This window comes from Globicephala melas, chromosome 8 (genome assembly GCF_963455315.2).
Source record: "Globicephala melas chromosome 8, mGloMel1.2, whole genome shotgun sequence".
Lineage (NCBI taxonomy): Eukaryota > Metazoa > Chordata > Mammalia > Artiodactyla > Delphinidae > Globicephala > Globicephala melas.
In genome coordinates, this window is record NC_083321.1 from 60,006,182 (window position 1) to 60,029,842 (window position 23,661).

The 23,661-nt window shown below is 38.5% G+C and overlaps 1 protein-coding gene across 27 annotated transcripts in view; it reads right to left on the reverse strand.

The window, feature by feature from the left end:
- DLG2 (discs large MAGUK scaffold protein 2) overlaps positions 1 to 23,661 on the reverse strand; it is a 2,016,902-nt gene that overhangs the window by 8,682 nt on the left and 1,984,559 nt on the right. For 12 of the 27 annotated variants that reach the window (XM_060303825.1, XM_060303817.1, XM_060303816.1 and 9 more), the window contains 6 exons: positions 19,671 to 19,770; positions 15,527 to 15,568; positions 8,159 to 8,209; positions 6,956 to 7,057; positions 2,762 to 2,934; positions 584 to 693 (listed from right to left, as the gene is read on the reverse strand). In XM_060303825.1, the coding sequence (XP_060159808.1) occupies positions 584 to 693; positions 2,762 to 2,934; positions 6,956 to 7,057; positions 8,159 to 8,209; positions 15,527 to 15,568; positions 19,671 to 19,770 (578 nt within the window). Of the gene's footprint in view, positions 1 to 583; positions 694 to 2,761; positions 2,935 to 6,955; positions 7,058 to 8,158; positions 8,210 to 15,526; positions 15,569 to 18,791; positions 18,838 to 19,670; positions 19,771 to 23,661 lie in introns of all 27 variants that reach the window. The other 15 variants (XM_060303826.1, XM_060303822.1, XM_060303824.1 and 12 more) reach the window with 3 other exon arrangements.

Sequence of the window (23,661 nt, forward strand, 5' to 3'; positions counted from 1 at the left end):
GGTTAAGCTTGTAGATGTTTTACTGAAAGGCCACTAAGAAAACGCCCTATTAAGGATAGCGGTCTACATAACATGAGGTTTTAATTAAGAAACATGAGAATTCTATGCTATAACAACGTGAAATGCCAATGCAAAGAGCCTAAAATATTGTTTGCTCCCTCTATGAAAACCCACACATTTAAAAAAATTTACTAGTGGAACTGCTCTCCAAAGTAAGAGATAATTTAAAGATGATTGCTTCCTATCATTTGGAAAGCAAAGCAAGATAAAACAAAAACAAACCAAACCAACCTACCTTCAAAACTGCAACACAAAATGAAAATATCACACACACAAAAACAACTTGTGCAATGAAAACAAAAATCAAGAAACATTAGTAAAGACATTTTAAGTAATTATTGACATTATGTCTCTAGTGGTTCAAAAGAACTTTCACCTATCATTAAAAAAGGGAATTCTTAAAAAAAAAAAATCAACAATGTCAGTTCCCATTTGTAAGCATTTATGACAAAGAGCTGTTAACAATTTGCTCTGTCGTACGGAACAGGGGGCTGGATGAAGGCTGCCGCTGTCTTCCACTTACATCAGAGGTTCCAGAGACTTGGGTTTAATGAAGATGGCAATGGGATAGAGCTGAGCAACTTGTAACCGCTTGATAGCATTTCCTGATACGTCAAGTATACAGTGTTTGCCCTGGAAGAAAGAGAAGAAAAATAATGGAGTTAATCCAGGAAGAATGATCATAATCAAACCAAAAGGAAAAAAAAACGTAAGTATGTTTTAGAGGGAGGTAAAAGATACTGGATTTCAAATTTTGAAAAAGAATCACTGCAAAGCATAAACAAAAGTTGATATACAGGGTCATAACCAAATGTTTGCAATAATTTATATTTCTTACTCCTTTACTAAGCGTCTGTCACTGGGATAGATATTTTACTTGTGTTATCTCAGTTAACTTTATTTCCTTAAATAAATACCTGATGCTCTGCACCAGGAAGCTGTGTAGCCATATGTAATATGACTGAGTCCACTCTCATGAAACGCTCATAAACCATATCTGAAAACAACTGTCAAAAAGAAATTCCCAAATTGTCAAAGAAGAAATTCCCTACCTATGAGGTACATATTATCAACTGCATTTTACAGAAGAAAAGACTAAGGCTTAAAAATACTAACTTGCCCAAAGTCTCAAACCCAAGTCTTATTGGTTGAAATAAATAGATACCTTATTGTCTCACCCTGACCAACGTTAAATCTGGAAGAATGGTAATGTGAGTTTAGAACAATCCCATAAACATCTGCTGAGTGTTTATATGTATCCTGCCTTCGATATGCTCAGTCTAGTATAAAGCAAGGACAGACACAAAGAGTTACCTTAAATATTTTATCTTAAATGTTGAGAGATAGGCTTGCATAGTGTTTAAATATCTTGCTTCTTAACAAATAAAAACCCTATTACACTATAGCACACCTCATTTAACTTGCTTTCCACTGCAATGAGTGCTCAGAGCAAGGAGCTGCTTTATAAAGTATTTCTGGAAAAACAGACACATTTGCCTCACATCATATTCTGCCTCCTGGAGGGAAATGGCTTCATTACCCCGAGGCTAAAGAGCTTTACAAAAGAAGAGAAAAAGCATTATTATGCAAATAGAAATAGTCCTAAATCAATAAAAGGGGATAAAAACTCATCCATAATATCCGTGTAAAAATGAAGAGAGTCCAGTGAGTACTTGAGCTTTTATAGGAGAAACACACTAAGGTGGCTCAAGCCTTTACCACTTACATAAATTCCAAGTTTGCTATGTGTGAAATGCAGCAGTTATATAAAATGTCTAAATGCAGTTTGATTATTCACTGGCCAGAACAGTTCGAGGTAACAAAGGTTGTGTCTACGAGAATAGATGCCATTATCCGGGAAGCTGATTCGAAACAGTATGATATAGCTCAAAGAAGCCAGCTTTCCAGAGAGAAGAAAGCAGACCACCTTCTTACTGTATTCTCAGACAGACAGGAACATTTCTTGTTTAATCTTTTTCACCAATACATTAAAAGGGGGGGAAAAGGTTGTGTCAAATCCAATCAATCCAACAAATATGATTGCCTCTTAACTCTTTTTTTTCTTCTATGAAATTGGTTCTCTGTGTTCATAGGAGATTAGGATCTTTCCTTAGGCAGATCTTAAAGGTACACTGAAGTGCTTTCCTATCCTATTCTCTCTTGAACGTTCTTCTCATTTCCACGCCCATGAAATCATCAGGAGGAGGAGAATCACAGCATCTACACCTCCTCTGAGTTAAAATGTCTGCCAGCAACAGGCCAGGCAGTCCTCCCCATCTATCTACCCCTCCACCAGGAGGATCTCGAGTTTTCAGGGAGATGAAAAGTTAACTCCTGCTAACAAAAAGAACTGAGGACCCTGATCTAAACAACGAAGAGTGACAAAGTTTTTAAAGTAAATTCAATGTTGTGGCCAAAGAGAAGTGAGTCAAGGATAAAGTGAATCTCCATAAGCTTCAAGCTGTTAATTGCCTTCAGGTTTATAGCTCCCTTTCCTCCTCTCCCCGCCAGGTCAGTCTTTATTGAGATTAGAATAAAGATTAATGATCTTGCTCTAAAGGGAATCTCTGCTTAGAGGTCTTAAAAGGAATATTTAATCAAAATTTACAGCTGAAATCAGGAAAGAGTAATGACCAAAAAAATGCAGTTTGCCACCTGGGAACCTTCTTCAGGAGAGACGTAAGATGATTGGGGAACATACCCTTTCTGCTACAAATCTCACAGACTGCACACTGGTTCCATACAAGTTGTCATTGTACTGGCCGGCTTCTATAAACTTGTGCTCTTGGATGTCTTTCTCCATCTGTTCTCTGGAAATGACAAAGTGATAGTCTCTGCCATCCACCTCGTAGTCACGCTTTGGCCTCGTAGTATCTTTATAAAACAAAAAAGATGAAAATAAGGTAACTTTATACTCATAAACTTCCTTTATACATATATTTTTACACCCTCAGCATAGATATATAAAAATATGTAATATGAAGGACCATGACATAGTAAAGACTGTAAAGACTATAAAACTAGATAAAATATATGGAAATATATTTTCAGGCATCAGACAACAGGCAGTGTTGGGCTGTAATACTTAAGAGCAACACGAAGGGACTCCACATTTACTCCATTTTCATTTCCAAATGGAGAGTGTCTAGAGGTCGTGTAGTGCTAGGAGACTCTGAAGTTCAGCCAGACTGTGCATTTGGTTGAGACGCCAGAAGGGCCGCATGTTATGAGGTTACTCTCGACTTACTCTAGACCCACCTTCACAAACCCTAAAACCAAGTCAAAACTGGAAGAAGCTGATTTGTCAGTAAATTATTACCTGCCAGAACAAAAACTTAATATTCTATAAAGGAAGATAACAAAATCCAGATGCCCAATAATGTAGCATCACTATGTCTAGCACATGATAAAAGATTATGGGACAAGCAAAGAAGTAAAAAAATGTCTCATATTAAAAAATGGACATGCAGTATAAATATATCCGGGGATTTTAAAAGATGTAAAATGAGACGGTCACAGTTAAGGAGGGACTAAAAGTCATCAACTCTAACCATAGATAGAAATGGTTAAACTTTTTGGTAAGAAGAGAAGGGAAAATAATTTAACGTTATAAATAAAAAAAAAAGTTAAGATAAATGTCGCATGATATCACTTATATGTGGAATCTAAGAAATACAACAAACTAGTGAATGTAACAAAAAAGAAGCAAACTCACAGATACAGAGAACAAACTAGTGGTTATGGGGGGGAGGGGCAATATTAGGGGTGAGGGGGTGGGAGGTACAAACTACTGGGTGTAAGATAGGCTCAAGGATGTATTGTACAACACTGGGAATATAGCCAATAATTTTGCAATAACTGTAAATGGAAAGTAATCTTTAAAAATTGTATTAAAAAGACAGAATACAGGAGGGAGTAAGATACATTCTATACCTGCATTGCTCAGTGTGGTCACCAGCAGCCCCATTCAAGAGCACTTAAAATGGGGCTGGTCCATACACGTACAATACACACTGGATTTCCAAGACTTACTACCAAAAATTATGAAATACCTCAATAATTTTTATACTGATTACAATTGAAATGGTATTGTTCTGGATATATTGGGTTAAATATAATTTATCCTTAACATTAAAAAAATATTAAAATTAAAATTAAAATTAAAAAAAATATTTTTGATCTTTTACCCAGATATTTTTCCTAGAAATCCATCTTTAAAAATTATCAAAACTTTGGGGCTTCCCTGGTGGCGCAGTGGTTGAGAGTCCGCCTGCCGATGCAGGGGATGCGGGTTTGTGCCCCGGTCCGGGAAGGTCCCACATGTCGCGGAGCGGCTGGGCCCGTGAGCCATGGCCGGAGCCTCTGCTCCACAACGGAAGAGGCCACAACAGTGAGAGGCCCGTGTACCGCAAAAAAAAAAAAAAAATCAAAACTTTGGATGAAGTTTTATCCTTAAAGATATTCACTACATTAATTTATAAATTATAAATAATTATAACACATAATTATAATTGTATTTGAGTTATAATTCATAATATTGAAAAGTAGAGAAAACCCAAAATACCCGTGAGAAAGTATTAATTATGATATAATAATCATTTAAAATAGTTATAAAATTTTAAATGATATTAAGCAAAAAATATCTATCTATCTATCTATCTAATATGTGCATAATCATGGGAGAAAATGCATGAAAAGAAAGAATAGGTAGAAATCTATGAAAATATTAGCAGCGATGTTACTTCTGGGTACCTTGTGGGATTCTGTATTTTTATTTTCTTGTTTAACTTTTTATCATTTTCCATGTTTTGTACAATGAACATGTATTGATTTTCATAAAATAGTGCTATTAATTATAAAAAGAGAAAGAGGAGACTATGCAAGGTGGAGGGGAAGTAAAAATGGTGTTAAAGGATTTTTTTTTCTTTCAAAAGTGGAGGAACAAGCTGGGAGCTGTGACAAATGGCCTAGGGTTTGACCTGATCATTTCTATCTGGAGTCTCTCTCAGGGTATGCTCTGTGGCAAGGTCTCTTCCCAGAACCCTTGCTGGGAACAGTTTCATGAGATAGCACAGTCGTCCTAGTTCCCTCCTGCCCATGTACTGCACACATGCAATTCTTGCTATTCTTCTGTATTCCGGGAGACATTTGCAGTCTTGAAATGTAAGAGACACTTCAGAGCATAAAGCTTAAAAACTGCAGAGTGAGAAAGAAATATCTGTTGAGATCAGATTTAAGAGCTCGATGATCTAATAAATTAAAATTCCCTGGTGGGTTTGTCTATGTACACAGAAGGCCTCTATGTATTTTTATGTGACACAGTGGGAGTAGAGATGGAAGTGGTGAGTGGGTGGGTGGCAAATGGGAGGAAGGAGAGCAGATAGCCTCTTACAGGCATGTAGCCCTGAGTGTACCAGAGGGACCAGGAGACCTGATGATTGTCCATAATGACAAGAAAGCAGATTAAAGTTTGCAGTGGCCAGGAGGGTGGGTTAAAATTTTATAATCCTTCTTGTCTGCATCTTCCCAACTCCTGAGGCTGTGAAACACTTGGGAAAGGCTATTTTGTTTTGCAATGACACACGGTCCTAAGTCATCCTGAGGTGATTTTAATAGATGGCTTTGTTTCTGATCTCTTTTCTTGTAACTGAGGGTGATCGCCAGTTAGATCCATTAAACCTGTAACCTGCCTTCACTGATTGAGCTCACTTTGTTGTTACAAAAAAACCTTGCAGGTCCTCCAAGCGTCACACAACCCAAACGATGTGTTTGCCTGAACTGTTTGTCAGGAACTCAGAGTCAGCTGCGTCCAGTTCGAGCTTGAGCTGGTTAAGACCACCGACCCTCCAACTGGGCAAGTGCCAATGTCCACTTGGTGACCTGACATCAGGGGGTCCCAAACTCCACCCTCAGAACATGCTAATGCTGTGATTTGCTGAACATGCTTGCCATGAGGAAGCCTGTAGCTTACTTGCACCTGCACAGAATGACATTTACCTCACCTTTTTCTTATTTCCAATCACCCTTCCCCATGCTCCCCACACCTCAGACCACCTTGCTCCTTCGTCCCACAAATATCCCGTTTCTCGCCTTCGCCTTCGAGGAGGCAGCGAGTCTGAGAGTCTGAGATTCGTTCTCCAATCTCTTCACTTGGCTGCCTCGTGAATTAACCCTTTCTTTGTTGCAAACCTCGGCATCTCAGCGAACCTGGTTCGGTAATGTTATTCTATGGGAAAAAATGCTTCAGTGGCATTTCCATCAATCAATAAGAACATACCGATGCCTATCAATAATCCTATGCTATTTTATTTATTAAAAAATATATATTATTTATTTATTTTTGGCTGCATCAGGTCTTAGCTGCAGCATGCGGGATCTTTCGTTGCAGCGCGTGGGCTCTTTGCTGTAGTGCGTGGGCTTCTCTCTAGTTGTGGCCTGCAGGTTTTTCTCTTCTCTGGTTGTGGTGCGCAGGCTCCAGGGTGCGTGGGCTCTGTAGTTTGTGGCACGCGGGCTTAGTTGCCCCGTGGTATGTGGGATCTTAGTTCCCTGACCAGGGATGGAACCCGCATCCCCTGCATCATAAGGCGGATTCATTACCACTGGACCACCAGGGAGGTCCCTTTTTAAAAATAAAACAAACAAACCTATGCTATTTTAAATGCTGTGGGAGATACAAAGAAAGGATTCATCCTGCCCTCTAGGGGACCACATCATTTACTCACTAAATAGAGAACAACACATGGCAGCGTAGATGAAACGTGTTCGGCGGGGAAAATTAAATGAGATGCCTGGAAACTAGGTAACTGATGGTATCTGAATCACTGGAGAGACTACTGGAGGAAGAGAATTACATTTTATCATCTCAAAAGGAGACAAGCTTTGTTTAGATACTTACGAGGCACACAGGAGCCAAATTTGTCAGGGAATTCTGATATCAAGTCATCATTGATCCGATCCTTCATGGGGCCCAGGATAATCACTGGCCGGGTATAGTTTACTGCAGAAATGGAAAGGAAGATGCAGATGAGGAGAAAGACTTGGAAACCACTGTGGTCTTAAGGCAAAACTGCCAAACACCAAGAACTGGTAAGGGTATTACTTCGGTGGATAAACTGCCCGTACAGCCCTGCATAGGGAAATTGATGTTTAACACAGTGTGTTGGCTGAGTCTACTTTCTGCAGGGAAAAACAACTGCAGTGTCTGTCAATGAAAAGAAACATTTAGAGAGGTTTTGCTTACTCTACAGTTATGCCTACACAATGTCAAAACAACTACTGAATTTAGTCAATTGAATGGGAGAAAAAGTAGCTATTTGACCATTGTTTAGGCAATGACTTTAAAAAGTAATCATCTGCAGTAATGACACCTTATGTTTTGATTTTTTGGGGTTTTTTGCGGTATGCGGGCCTCTCACTGTTGTGGCCTCTCCCGTTGCGGAGCACAGGCTCCGGACGCACAGGCTCAGCGGCCATGGCTCACGGGCCCAGCCACTCCGCGGCATGTGGGAACCAGGGCACGATCCGGTGTCCCCTGCATCGGCAGGCGACTCTCAACCACTGCGCCACCAGCGAAGCCCACACCTTATGTTTTTGTAATTTCTTTTCCTTAGCTCAAAATACTCTCTATACTCTACTTGGATTTTCCCAATCTTTGTGATCATGGGGTTACAAGGAACTCTAAAGTTCATTTGGTACAATTCCTCCTCTGATGCCATTAGCCTCCGTATAAATTCCTCCCAGGCTTCGGAGCAGCCTAGAAGGTAGCTTATACCTTACAACAGGTCTGCTTATACCTTACAAACAGGTCTTAATACTGAGTGGATGTCAATCTGCATGGAGATTTTATGCTTCGATCCTGCAGGTGGGGCTCTTTATGATTTGGATGTGCTCGTTCCCATCTGGAGGGCAGTTCCATTCTCTTGGGAGCTGTCATTGCCCACATTCAGCAGGGAAGCTGTTTGCTTGGTCACAGGGCCAAAGAGAGAGCACGGTCTGGCCTGGGAACTGCTGACTATTAAGGAGTTTATTTTCGTTAGTCCTTCACTCTTCCCTTCTGTAATGGTGTCAATCAGGAACCAAAGCATGCTGGGAAACTTACTTTCCTGTCTTGTGACAGGCTCATAAGAAAGAATGAAGTCTTCCTGTCCTCCTGAGAAGAGAAAAAAGGAAAATTACGGTGGACTAACAACCAATCACAAACCACAGCTACAAGTCCTGCTCTGCAACCCAGGAAACAGACCCACTTCAGGGTTAATTTCCCTGCTCTCTCCCTCCTTGAACTATTCCCCAAATCCCTTCACCCCCATAAAGCTGTTTAGCAGTATTACAGTGTCAGGTGATCGAAGGTCATAAGTCTAAGGAACAACTGGAGGCTGGCCGTCTAAGGGACCACCTTCCGTCTGACACTGAGAAATGCGGCACTATGGCCTCATATCCAGCATTCCTACTTAAAAGGAACCCACTGAGTTCAAGGAGAGGGTCCTTCCAATAGTTTACTGCTACATTACCAGAATTTCTGGACCTTTTATTTCATCTTCCATTTTATTTCCCAAAGAAGAACGTTCAAAAGCAAATGTCTGCTTGTTTCATTTACGAGACAAAAACTTCATCAGCACACACTACAGGGCTCGGAGGATTTTACTCTGTTAATTCATCAAGAAAACGCTGGGTCAATTAAGAAGATAAAAAAATTGAGGAGGACCCTATATCACTGGTTCTAATTGCTGCTAAATCTAGCCTTGAAACTTTGAAAAGAGAAGGAAGGAAGACAATGTAGCATAAGGGTCGGCCCCCTCCAGTGTCATTTGCTATAAGCCTTCCGATTCACGATGAGCCTCAAGTCAACACATAACCATGAAAAGTAAATTGGTTTCAGGCAATTATTTTTTTAATCATCTATTTTGCCCAGTTGATGAACTAGGCACGAGATTAGTCTGATTCAGCTGCAAATCCCGAAGGCTCTATTCTTTTATTTGCATAGGCCCAGGACCAATTATCTTTTGGTGGGGAAATTGTTCAGGGCTGTTGAAAAGGGCTTTTTGTATGCTTTTCTATAGAGGAGGAGTGTAATACGTGGTCCTGTTTCCTGAAACCAAACGGCAATGAGTCTCACTGCTTTATCTCCTCATAGCCCCTGAAACACATTCACAGTCTGTCAAAGCCATGTGCTTCAGAAGTCACAGCCTCGGGTGAGTTAATTTCATAAAAGGAGTTAGTATTACAGACAGTTTTGATAATGACAACTGATTTTGGGAAATTAAGCGATATATGGGTAAAGCTGTGAATTACAGCTGTCTTCCCTGGGGTGGGGGTGGGGGGGGAGTGAGGGCGTCACTTTTTCAAGTGTGAGAAGTGGCCCCGGGCCTGCGCCACATCTCACCTCAAGCAGGGCCCACTCTCAGAATGGCACCACTAGGCTACCTCCTAAAGTCACGGAGAACAGGCATTGGTGCTTCTTCTAAGTGGAACCTACTCACGGCTGCTCCAAAAGTGTTCAGGGGACCTTCCCACATCAGGGCAGGGGTTTGGTATGTGAGGAATCAGATTCATGACTTTTTTTTTTTATTCAGGAAAAAGTGATTCCCTTAAAAAAAAAAAAATGAAACGACTAAAATTTACAGAGGCTGGGCCAAAAAATAATAAAGGTGATTGATTGCTAAGCTCTAGTTATGTAAAGGCTGAGATATGCAGAGGTCATAGGAATTCAGAGGATAAGTGTAAAAATGGTTGGGGAAAAAAAGCACAGCTTTAGAGACAGAAGCATGGTAGACTAATACTGCAATGTTAGACTAACGTCCAGAGAAATCTCCATGGAACGATTAATATGTGGTAGGAGAATCCTGACCATGGGATAGATAACAAGAGGTTTTAAATATCAGGTGATACTTATGCCTCTGCACCAGACTGGGAATCCCATACCACAGTCACCACTGTGTCCCCAGTACTTAACATAAAGAAAGAGGACAATGAATTTGCATTCTGATTCTAGTGGTAGGAGACAGGATGAGAAAAGAAGCCAAAGACAGGTTCTGCTTTGTGTTTCTGTCTATATGCTTTCATTTTGGGCAGTGTGGTTTTCTCTAAATAAATAGAACACCTCGTGTTCCCATGGGAATCTCTTTACAATGGCCTTGCAAATCATTCTGATGGGACATTCTAAAGGCAAACCTTAAATAAAATATTTGGTGTCAGTAACTACAATGTGTGATTCAGAAAACTAGGACAAAGCAACATAGCTTTGACTGACTTTGTTAGAACAGAGTTCTGCAGTTCTTCATTTATCCATTGCTTTTTGGTTTACTTCTAACCTACAAAAAGCACTGGTTCTTGTTCAGAGCAGTGAGACTGGCAGACAGCAGTGACAGCATCCCTTATGTCAAGGCCCATCTCAATTCTGAAGACCCTGTGACAATCAGGCACTATGTAAGGAAGCCTGCAGGGATGCTATGGCGGCTGGTATTACATAACAACTGTGAACTCAGCACCTGAAACCAATTTTCACTTTCATGTTCAAGAATGAAAAGCCCTAGGGGTAGTGGGAGGGAGGTTACGAGGGGGAGAAATAAAAAAGCCACAGCAATGAAAGAAAGATAATTCATGTCTGCATAGCACTTTACAGGCTATAAAAGGCTTTCACAGCCATTGCCTCCTATTTTTCACAGCCATTTATTTTGAGGTAGGTGCTCTGATGATCTCCACCTTACAGATGAAGAAGCTGAGGCTCAGAGACGGGGCCTGTTTCCTCAGTTAGTAAGTAGTAGAGTCAACATTCAAAACTACACCTTTTTTGACGCCTTGTTGAGTATATGGCACTGTCTCAAAAAGGCCAGAGATGTAGAATTCTCTGTGGAGGCTGGGATATAGGGCCAGAACTTACAAATGAACAAACGGTGGGTGGCAGAGAAAGGAGCTGAACCTGGGTCACAGTCACTGACAGGGCATAAGGTGCTCCATCTGCAAACGCCAACTCTTTTTTTTTTTTTAAATGCTGCTGTGTCATCTCCATAAAATAGTCATCCTTAGTAGTTTTTCTATCTTTTGCTCAGGAGGTGTCGGCACTCAGAAATAACAGCCGACACAAGGGTATGAACAATTACTTGGTCTTGTTTTGGCAACTGCATGGCTGGAAAGGGGAGAGCGGCACAGTACTGGGGGTGGACGCCTGTGGTTGGCAGAGACTTGGCAGACACCGCTGTAACCAACTCCACGAACACCATCTTTAAACTGGAAGCAAGTCACAGTAAGAGGGATTTGGAGTAAGACCCAAATATGCCCTCATGATAAGGAAAAACAAGTTGTTCTTTTTTAGAACTTTTTCAAAACTAGAAAAGAGAGAGGAGGGAAGTAAAGACCAGTGGCAGGACATTAAATGTTCTAAATGTAGTGTTTAGTGTCTGCACTGGATAAATTATGAGGAATTAACTGGGTTCCTAGAGCCACAGAATGTTAGCGCTAAGAAAGGGCTTGGAGTTCATGTGGTTTACAGGTGGAAAGTCTGCAGCACATGATGATGTCACTCCCCCTTCCGAACGCTCGACATGCATCACAAATCGATCATTGCCCGAATTACTGCTGAGCCTCACTTGGCCTCAATACTTTTCAATACAATTCTTCAGGCAGCTACTACCAGTTGGTCAAAGGGCAATCTTGATTAAAATCTGTTTCTTATATCTCTGTTCTAATCCAAGCTAGTCATTTTACATAGGAGAGAACTGAGGTTCAAAACGTTCAGGGATTTCTTCAAGGTCACATGGTGAATTAGTGATTCAGTGTCTTCAAAGGATCTTCAGAAGATCTGTTACTATACACAGTGACCTTAATATCAGGCTTAGTACATAGTTAATGCTATATAAATATTGCTGCTTGTATTAACTTGATAGGCAGTATGAAATGGTTGAAATGTACTAGATAAAACATGAAGAGGCTTGGATTACAAACTATAGGGAAGACTGAAAATGTGTAAGTTTCAGAAGTAAACTATCCTGACTGGACTTGCAGTGCCATCGTATTAGTGAGGTGTAGAGCTCTTTGGAACTTCAGCTTCCTCATCTGCAAAACGGGGTATTAATATAAGGTATATCTCATAATTTTGTTGCAGAAATCAAATGAGATAATAATAGATGTAATAAAATTGCTTTGTAAGGACTAAAGAACTAGAGGAAATATAAGGGCAAAACTTGAGAAGAGTGGAGAAAGGAGAAGAATACGGGCACCATTTTGACTGATTCCAGAGGGAAAGTCTGGGGTCTCCTCATTTCAGTATCTCAATTTCACTCAGATCATTTCTTCAAGATCCTTGTTTTGAAAATCCTACTTAACTGATGAGCACCAATGGGTTAGGAGGATAATCATCAGCTCCCCCATACCCATAATGACATAAAGAGCTTCATTGGGTTTTAAGGAAGGCAGGTCTTCAGCTTGTAGAGATTTGCAAGGTTTGAGATGGCATCTTGCATAATTAGACAATGTGCATTGTAACTAACTGCATTTTAGCTGGTGCTCAATATACTTGGACTTCGGAAAAAATAATTATTCTATAATTCTTGAGATGGTGCAGCAAAGGTCTGAGCTACTTATTAGAAACTGAGGTTAGTGTAAATTCATGTGTATGTGTGTGTATCTCAAAAAATAAACGAGGCTTTCAAGTAAGGTTGGCACAATCTGTAACTCCAGAATGCAGTGTGAATGGTGCCCTCTGGAGCTGTGAAACACACGGGCCTGGGCTCTTCTTTCTAACCACTGACTATTATTTTAGCCATCTTGTCCCTGAGTGGACATGGAATGGTTCTAAGAGTAAAAAATAACACCTGAACATTAGTGAAAAGAGGTCTTTTTTTGTATTTGTCTATACTGCTATCCACAAAACATAGAAGTTAGTCATAATTACAGCAAAAGCCAGGAATTCAGTAGAAAAATCCAGCCTGGTTTGATTTCAAAATGGCACTTTCATGAAACCGTGTCTGTCCCAAGCCTCTGTCTTTTGTCAGGGCACTGCCCTTCCTAGAACGTTTCTTCTTCAACTTACTGAGCTGGCAAGTGCCTCATCTTTCCAAAGCTCAGCTCAAAGGCCCCTTCGTCTTTGAAATCATCTCTGAAGCCCCACTATTCTTGGGCCAGACTTTTATTCTAGAAACAGCCACACTCTGTGCTTTTTTAATGTATTGATCTCTCTCTCTCTCTCCCTATACGTGTGCTGAGTTCCAGAGTTCATTGAGATTCATATTGGGTCTTAAGGTGCCTGTGAGAGAGCATGACATAGACCGGATGATGAATGAACTAAAAAATATTCCTGTGTTATTCCTCATATTTCTATCCTGGAGAAAGAAATATCCTTTTTTCCCTTCTAAGCTATGACAAAGGCTCTTCCTACTTTTGTTCATTTGTAAAGGAAACAATTTGAATGGCTAACCTTCTGTATTCTCAGATGAGACCCAAGCCAATATAGATTATTAGACTCCACATTTTCTCTAGTAATATCCTAGAGTTCAGTTCCAACTCTTCTCTCTTCTCATAGATAATTCAAGCTGTTTGCAAGTGTTTCCTTTATTCACTCAATAAACATTTATGTGTACTTACTATTTGAGGGTGAAAAGAATTATTGATTTCATCTTGGAGCATTGCAATCAAAAAACTGTCAAACAGCTGAAAGCCCTGGTGCAATTTTTATAACTTAATGATTCTGGGAAGAACATTCCCATCTCTGAAGGAGAAGAGAGGGGCTTCTGAAATACTCTAAAAGAAGATTTCTGAAGGAAAAGGTAGTTCCTATATACTTTCCATAAAAGGGATTGAAAGAACAGGAGTTGATGCTTTTCCTTTCTCTACCTGTATCTACAGGATGGAAGCACAACACTTAAAAACTGAAAACTGATGCCAAAGAAATTAGGGCCAAGGGTCTCCATGAATCCCAACAAATAAGTTATATTTTCCTTATACTAAATTGAGGGTACTTCAGGCGCAGGGAAGATAATCTTTGGTCACTTCTTAACCAGCCAGGTTTCTTTGTTTTAAAACCAAATGAAGAGATGGGGGAAGGCAAATATTTTCCCAACTTGGGATAATCATAAAAGTATAAAAGTAGGAAGAATGCACAAATGTTAAAGATCACGTTAAGAATGAGAATACTTTAATTCCTTTCATCAGCAGGACTTATTCTGTTGAGGAAGGAAATGAGGGGGTTCTAACGTTATTTGGTTGATCAAAGGCATCTCATTACAACTCTTCTTCATTTCGTTCTGTGGTGTGTTTCATCTTCCTCCTCCATCTGTCATCTTTCCTCTTTTGTGCTTTTTTTTCTATTTTTCTACCAATCTGATTATCCAAAGCCTTTCTCAAGATCCAGATTGAATTTGTCACACTTCAAGAACACTATTTGACGTTCCACCTCAAAAAAGGCATGGTTTTGTAAATTACCATGCTGTAATGGAAAAAAACAAAAATAAAAGCTATTCTATTCTTGTTTTCAATTAATACAAGCAAAAAGACAAAAAACAAAAACAAAACTAAAAAACCCCAAAACAGAAACCTCCAACCAATTTCTATCTTGGTAGCTGAGGGTCATATGTATTGGGCCTGCCGTTTTCTAATATCCTCGGCAATTGCTTTTTGAGTAACCCATTTCATTAAGGCGTATAAATAAACATTACAGAAATTGTAAGGATCCCAGTAATAACATGTACCTATGTTAGTCACCAAAAACCTGTAAGTGGTAAGAAACCACAAGAACAGATAAAAAGGATGTGCTTGGCATTTGGTGAATATTTTTATATCACTAAGCAAATGGCTTGAGGTGACCAAACAAACACCAGAAATAAGTTTTAAATAGTTACCTACCTTTTCACTTAAGCTTTCTGATCCAAGATTTGTTCACTTTTAAACAAAATGTGAGCTCCTTCAACATTAGAGGATGAAACTTTTTCATCTCTTCCCAACCATCAAAATTTAAAGTTAGATATAACATAGTATCTACCTCAAAATATTAATCATATAAGGTTCACGCTCCATTTAAAAGGAACACTGTAATTTATCAGGATTTCTCTTGTAAAGGGGAGCCAGGAACAGAAAGGAAAAGGCAAAATGAGAAGGAAAATAAAACCATGACAACTTTTCAACCTTCCTGCAGGGAGTTTAAATTATTTTGGAGGGCAGAATGTCAGAATCCACCAAGTTGAACTTTACCCCCACCTTCTCTAGGAAAACTGCATCATCAGGCCACAGCCAACTGAGGTTGGAGTCATTTATTAGCAAGACTGCTACCTCTCGCACAAATCACATGAGTCCACCCACCGCCCTAGTGTCTTTGGTATCTTTCCACAACAGGTGATGATTTCATTTCAAGCCATTTGCTTTGGATGAGGATGATAAAGGGCAGCAATTGAAAAACAACGACAGCAAAAATCTGAAATGCACACCACAGGCAAAGGGGCAACTGCAAAGAAAAGAATCACAAACCAAAGCAATAACTTACGGTAGCTACTTTCGCTATCGCTGGCATTAGAAGAAACATGTTCTGCAAGAACAGCACAGCAAATTAAAGAGATACCAAGCATTGGAGAGCAGCCAGAACTTAAAGGAATACCATGCAAGGCTACTAGAAATGTGAGCGAAAGGCAAGTAAGAGGCCGTAGAGGAGACGCATTGAGAAAATTCAGATAAGATGAAGATGAAAACTTTATCTCTCTTTTCCAGGAAGCTACTACTTGATTGCTGTATCTTCTTTTGTAGCAAACAGTAAACTACGTTTAATTATAAAAAATGCATAATGTCCATCTAAGCACTTTTCTTTTTATGAATACTTTGACCCATTCATGTTGCTCTGATTTTCCAGATTCTTGTTACAAAGGTCAACGTCTCTCAACTGGATGTTCCTGACTATAAATTCAAGAGATTCTGGTATGCAGGGACTGTTTTCTGCAGGCTTTTTGTTGCTCTATTTTGCGTTTAGGTATCTTGCAGGAATATTGCATTTCAAATTGCCAATTGATCCCTGGAATCCCTTGAATTTTATTTCTATTTAAATACTTCCTAAACTAATTCACAAGATGAAAGGGATTGTTGAAGAACTTTCCTGCTTCAGTGAGTGTGTAGGACATCTTGGAGGAAGAAGTGAGTCACTGAAAAATGTTTTATGAGTCAGTTCAATATTTCCTTGTTTTTATTTTAAGATTCTTGCTTGGATAGCTATTAGGTTCTGGAGGAGTGGAACAGGCAGAAGATAAACGGTCTGATACTAAGTACAGGTTCTGCCACGAAGTATGTTTTTAATTCATGTTGAATGACTGCACAAGTATACGGTGATATTTCGAACCTTTTTTTCATAAAAACACAGTTTAACTAGCATAACAGGGACGTATTGGTTATGTGCCAGAATTAGGGCTTTATTTCCAAAATCACTTCGTTTCATCTGTACTATTTACTAAGCTATAGAAGATAAATTCATCAACTTACTAACTTCTTTGCATATCAGGCTAATTGAATGAAGAATATGTGACTATTTGATTTCTGAAGCTCATTAGCAATAAATTCAGCTTTTTAAAAAGTGACAACTGTTGTACATCTTTAGAAAAAAGGAAAAGAATATAGAACATTATTCTCTAACAGTTAAAAAAAGTGCTTTAAAATGTATTTGCTATTATAGATTCTTGGACAGATTAGTTTTCATTTTTTAGCTTTATTAAGATATAACTGACAAATAAAATTGTAATATATTTTAAAGTGTACTGTGTGATGATGTGATACATGTGAACATTGTGAAAGGACTCCCACAATCGTGTTAGTTAACACATCCTAGATGGATTAATTTCAGAGCATGAAACTAATGAAAATCGAAGCATGGGTTAAATTCACCTGAATCATTTCTCTTTGTGTGGGTGTTTGACCAGAACTGCATTATTAATTTAGGTACGTATGTTACAAGTGCAAAGAGGCACTAGGGAAAGAAGTGTGGATGAATTAGTGCATATTTGTTTTTTGTTACTGAAAAGAAAGTCTAAGCACATACCCGACAATGGCATATCTTCACGTGTGTGATTATCACAAGTACCTTGACTTGAAGATGACAGGTTTATTTTTGTTTTGTTTTTACTTTTAATGTAATTTAGAGTGAAGCTACACTATAGAAATTTAGAACCATGCAGTGTTTTATTTAACGACCAATCTCTCTTAACATCAAGATAGTGTTTAACAGAATTTTTCTATTTTGTAGGTAAAAAGAAATTAAAAATATGTTCCAGCTAAAGTCCAAATTATGGCTACCAGTAGTGTTAACTGGCAAATAACTTTACCTAGTGAAATCTGTTCAATTTTTAAAGAGTAAACAAATCTTTGGATTTAAAAGGGCATCATTCTAGATATAAAAAGGCATAACATATTTTTGACTCTCCAATAGCAACTACTTTTTAGTGATGTTCATATTAACAATATATTAAAATGCTCCCCACCCCCACTGAAAATTTAAGAAATTCTCTCGGGTGGTACTTGATGCTATCCAGATACTTTTGAAATCAACATTTGAATTTCAGCCACCAATTCAGGAAAAATTTCATGACATATTCCATACAGAGACTCAAAGATAAAGTTTTCATCTTTAAGGAGATCAGTAGTTACTCTTGATCAGATTTTGTTTTCTAAACATACATATCTAAAAAAAGAGTCCAAATTAACAATTTGAAGGATGACAGGTATCATTACGCAGGGTTATATAACCAGCTCTTGAAAACAAATCCCAGCTCAATGTTATTTTGTTTTATAGAAATGAAATGAACAGCTTCTAAAAATATTGCCCATAGCTGTTAAATTAAAACAAAAAGAAAACAAACAAAAATGAACATGTGATACAGCTGCAAAAGACACAAAACTGTTCTTAGTTCATTGATGCCTACACAATGGAGTTAATATTAAAGAAAGAAAAATCATAGTATAGTATATTAATACACAGAATTATTATTTTTTATTAGTGCAATGGGACACAGAGTAAAGGCATTAATAACTAGAAAATTTTAAAGTTTAATATATTTTTCTTTCCACTCTAAACCGTAAAATGAAGATATGGTTATGCAATGCAGCTAATAAATCACTGATAGAAAAACATATTAATAAACATATCTAAAACTTTATCATACAAACATTTCAAGCAGGATCACCGCAAGTCAGAAAAAAAAATCAGTCAAAGTTAATAGCAAAGAATTATTCATGGAAGATCAAATAGCTTAATATTTACTTTTTGAGAATGCATGTTCCTTTTGACTATAACACAGCTCCTTTACCAATAGCAAAGTACAACCCAATTATGGAATTTGGCAAGGTCATTAAGTATGTCTGGGGGAAAAGCCAGAAGAAAGAATATAAAATACATTTCTGCTTTCCTGTTCTACAGCATTTAACTCGCCCTTTCTTTCAACATGGTTTCTTGCTCCCTGGGAGGTATCAGGCGGCAGAGCAAGGGATGCCACGGCGGCACCAGGACCATGCTGGTCACAGCACGCGGTCAGAAAGGGAAGGTGTGAACTGCAACGGAAGTTACAGTGCCTGAGACACTTTGCTTTTAAATGCTGACATGCAGAACAAAACGGCTGAAAATTGCTTTGTAGGAGCATTCACAGCTAGGTAACAAATAAAACTCAGTATCTTGTGCATGCTAGGAGTGAAAGGCCCTCGAGAAAAGGAACAAAAGCGAAACTCAAAAGGAAAGAAAAAGAAAAGAAAAGTTACAGTGACCATTCCTGGGAACTTACTCAGAGTCTTTGTTCCATAACCGTCGTCACCTAATCCGGGGATGTCCTGCATGGAAGTCCCCAGAGAGAGCAATGAGAGAGGGAGAACAGCCACGGAAGAGGAAGGAAGAAGTCAGTGGAGTTGAAATGGATACTACCATGACAGACCGTGTTGCCTGAGCAATCTGGATCCCATGCTCTCTTCTTCTGAAACAACTTTCATTCCCAACTCCCTGGACTGAGACTCAAGGATTTGTAAAGCAACTCGAAAGGTTTAAGCAGAAGATTGTTACGAAAAAGAGAAAGAGTCAGCAGATGTCATTTTGGCCCACTGTCAGTACTGCCACAGCAACGTACCACTGAGAGCGATGATCCCCTCCAAGTTTCATGGCCAATTCTTAGTCTGAGCATCCACCCAATACAAGCTCACTGCTCAGTAAGGAAGTGCTTAATGTCTGCTGGGAGGGAAAGAGTGAACAAATGCTAGTAATCAATAAAGGGAATTTAATCACTCCCAGTTAGCTAGCATTCCAAAACAATATACGTGGCAATGGAATCTAATATTTCTGTCCAGAAAAGAATTTGTCTCGAGCCCTTGGAGAGTTGCATGATAGAAAACGCGAACCAGACCCAGTCCTGGTCACAGATAAATGCTGTTTGGAAGCAAAGTCCCTGCTTCCTCAGGTCCCTCTCCAATGCGTTCTGCAAAGAAGAGCTCCATCCAGGGAAGGATCCAGACTGCAGCCAAACACTGGTCACAGTAGTAAGCCCTGACCTGCCTGCCTGCCGTGTTTGTTTGCCTAGGCGTGTGGCGTGGGGGAGCCTACATCATGCGTGTTGCCCGTGAAGGATTTTTTTCTCTTGTGTTGCAGGTGACATTCTCTTCGAGAATCTACTTACGTTCAGGATCACTGGTTTCCTGCTCACTCTGCTCCTTGTTCTTGTAGAATGGGAATTTTCGTGAAAAGATGAAGCTCTTTTTACGCTTGTCATTGAATGACTGTGAAGGAGAAAAGGCATGGGGCAAAAACAGGGGACGTCTAATTGTTGTCACACTCATGCTGACAAAACAACTAGTTTGTAAAAGCAGAGAGAGCTGTAGTGACGCAAGTGGATAGTCTAAAGGGGTGCGGGAGGGTCCCTAAAGGCAGATTTTAGTTTCCAGGAGTGTAAATTCTGAAAAATGACACCTTGGAAAAACTGTCTCCTAATTAAAAGGCAGGTAAATGACGACGGGGGAAATGAATATTAAATTGGAAGTAGAAGACCCTCTGTCCGGCTCTGTAACTTGCTAGTTCATCACCTTAGACAGGTAACTGAATCTCTTTGAACCTCAGTATCTACTTCATCTGCATACTGAGGATGATGACAGCAGCTCTTAGGTTGTGAGACTCATGTAAGGCAGTATAAACATAAAGTGCTATACAAATTCATCTTTATAATCATCATTATCATCAGGTAGAAAAGACTTTACTAGAGATGCTAGACACATCAGTGTCTAGATGTCTTTTTAAAAAACTGGAATTTGAGTTACTTCAGCTTGAATTTAATTAAAACCTCAGAGATGTGTGTGGATTTATGATATATGATGATTTAGTTCCCACACAGATATATGATAATTACAGTATTATATTTTCATTCAAAAGAGATTTTAAAGATAATTGAGCTCTAAGCCCTCACTTGTAGACAGGGGGCCAGAGGCACAGAGAGGCTGAGTCCCTTGCCAATATCACAGAGCTAGCTGGTGACAGTCAAGGCACCATCAACCAAAATCTATTAAAATTGCTGCTAAAGAGGTATTAACTTGATATTCACTCAAGCAAGGGAGATATAACGGCCATTTATCTATATTCTGATATGACAAGAAATAATGGAAGAAGCGCTGTCCTTAAAAATGTAAACCACTCCATTAGCTTAAATGAGGTGGAATTTAAAATAATAGATAGACATAACAGAATACCTGTATCAGAACTTATTCATTCAAGTGAATATCAGATGCTTGCCTAAAAGACTTCTTAAGAAAAAATCATTTATTCCCACTGTTGCTGTTATGTAAATGCTATCTGGGGTTCTTCTTTGGGAAACCTGTTCTTAATCATTTTATAGGCTATAAGCCCTGCAAGTCTTGGTAATTTCATATTGACGTATCATTTTAAAAACATGTTTTGCCAGCTTACTTGACTAACGTGGCTCTGAGGGTCTCTCTCCAAGAAACAAGATTTGTTACCACACAGGTATTAGTGTGCCAAAGACTGAAGGTAATTTGACAAGGGGTATTCTAAAACGGTTTTAGCAATGACAGCTGATAGGAATAAATGCAGAGCGAGCAAGTTGACTACTTGGAAAAAACAGCACTTGTTTGGATATTTTGGCCCATTGGCGGGAATCAGTTATGTGCTCTTATGAATTTGATGCTTGACAAAATGGTATAAATAACTTATTTTCTTTGTATACTCACGCACTCCTATATCTAATATCCATTTTGGTAGTCATGTTCATTTAGGATATATTAAAGTATTAAAATATTGGCGCTGTCATTCAGTAATTCATTACTTTTTTAGTTACTAGGAAATTTCACCAAAGTCAGTTGAGCTTAATTTTATGTACCATTAAGAAGGCTTTAAGAAAACCAATAAATCAAATATTTAATAAATCCTGAAATTAGGGGACACATTTTGTACTTCATATTCAAGAACTAGAAACACATTCTCAGGGAAAAAAAGAAGTATCACTTCAGAATTTATTACTCTGCTGACAGCACTTGTGTTCAATATAGTTTTATCATAATTTGTAATTGAGGGATTGGTGTCCAAAGACAAGGCTGGGAACTACCCCCCAAATTTTCCCAGTTAAAAAATGGTAAGTCCTTAAAGGAACATTAAATATTCTTGCATCACTCCAGTTTCATGCCACTTTTACATTTCAAGCATATTTAACTTCAGTAACTGAAAATAAAAGAAAAAAATATCATGTAAGAATTAATGACACGTGATATTGCAAGATATGTTAGACATTTAACTTCAACGTTACGGATGGCTTGTCATGCAAAAAAAAAAAAAACACTTACAGATTTTCATGCAAATACAAAACAATGCCAGGAGGAATAAAGCCTGGGGTTAAAATGTAGACATGAATGCACAATGTGGAGGCCTTTGAGAGCCATATGGGGCTGCATGCAAACCACATCATTTAAATTGTCTCTTGGGGTCAAAGGAAAATGAAAATGTGTTGTTTGTGATTCATTCTTTTATCTTTTCAAAGCAAGGACTGTAATGTGTTAACATTTCCCGAGTATGAAAATGTTGTGTATCATGAGTCATCTGATTGGGACATCATAATATTTAGCACCACACTTTTTAAAAGAACAGAAAATGCATAATAATTCCTCAAAAATAAAATTATCTAACATATCAGTCTATTACCGAAAGCCACTTTGTACTGGAGTTAAAGAAAAGGTAATGGAATCATTCGTTGGTGGTCACATTGCCTTACATTTATGGACACAAAACCAAATCACAACTTCCCTTCACACGCACAGATTTAAAAGTCACACATTTAAGGTCTTAGTTAAACATTTCAACTAGAAGAGGTTATATGTGGTTTATGGTGCTCTAATCTATTCTTTATTTTGTTAGACATGTGTAATACCATTATATAAGCTTTTGTTTTCATTGCCGTTAATTTTTTCTTTTAATTTAGAAAAGAAAAATCTGTTACACGAGTGTTAGGTGAGAATAATAAATCAGCACTTTTACTATTCATGGAACACATCGTTCTAAAGCAACTGAAGGCTAACCTACAGCTCTATTAATCGTACTTGATCAGTGCTATTTTCCTCTACATTACAGTATCTTAAATTCCAATCCATTGTCTTCATGGCAGAAAACTTCTTTGAGCAGAGATTTTGAAAATACCAATCACACGTGGCAAGTGGAAAGTTGGCATATCTAAGAATTCCATTGTGGAATTTGACCTGGATTATTGAGTTCTTATGAACAAAACTGGTAAAGACAACAAGTAACATTTGCTGAGCACTTATTATGTGCCAGGCTTGGTTCTAAAGGCTCTGCATATGCGAATCTCCACACTAACTTCATGAAGTTGGTACCATCATTATTCTCATATTACAGATGAGGAAACTAAAGTTTACAAATCTTCTGTTACTTGCCCAGAGTCACACAGTTGGTGAGCAGTGAAGTTAGAATCTGAATTTGCAAATATTCCTGGTTGCAAATATTGCTGTTCTTAGAGCAAGAAAAGTTTCCGTAACTCAAGCCTGTTTCAAGTTTATATTTAAAATCATTAGCATCTGACTTTCTTAAGTGACACTGTAATCTGTCTTCTTTCCCACAGCTTCACTGCTTGGCAATTATTTATTTAAGCCATCAGATGCTATTGGCTTCAACAATATTTTTGTGGGATATCCTGCTACAATTTTTGGAGACCCTTTCATGTTTTTGAGGGTTCTATTCTATTGTACTTGTTTTTAAATAATGTACAAAAATAAAGTAAAAAAATTTCAGTGTGACAGGTTATGAATGGCTTTTAAAAGGTAAGTGCCCATGAGGGGCAAATCTATAGACAAAGTAGATTAGTGGTTGGTTGGGGCTGAGTGAGGGTAGGGGGTACAGAGAATGGGAAGTGACAGCTAATGGGTATAGTGTTAGTTTCAGGAGAGACGAAAATGTTCTAAAATTAGATTGTGGTGATGGTTGCATAACCCTACCAATATACTAAACAACACTGAATTGGACACTTTAAGTCTGTGAATTGTATACTATGTGAACTATATCTCAATAAGGTCTTAAAAAACAAAAATACCCCTCTCCCTAACCTCCACACTATGGGATGAAAGCAAACAATCACAGCATGTTTTAAATTTTACTTGGTG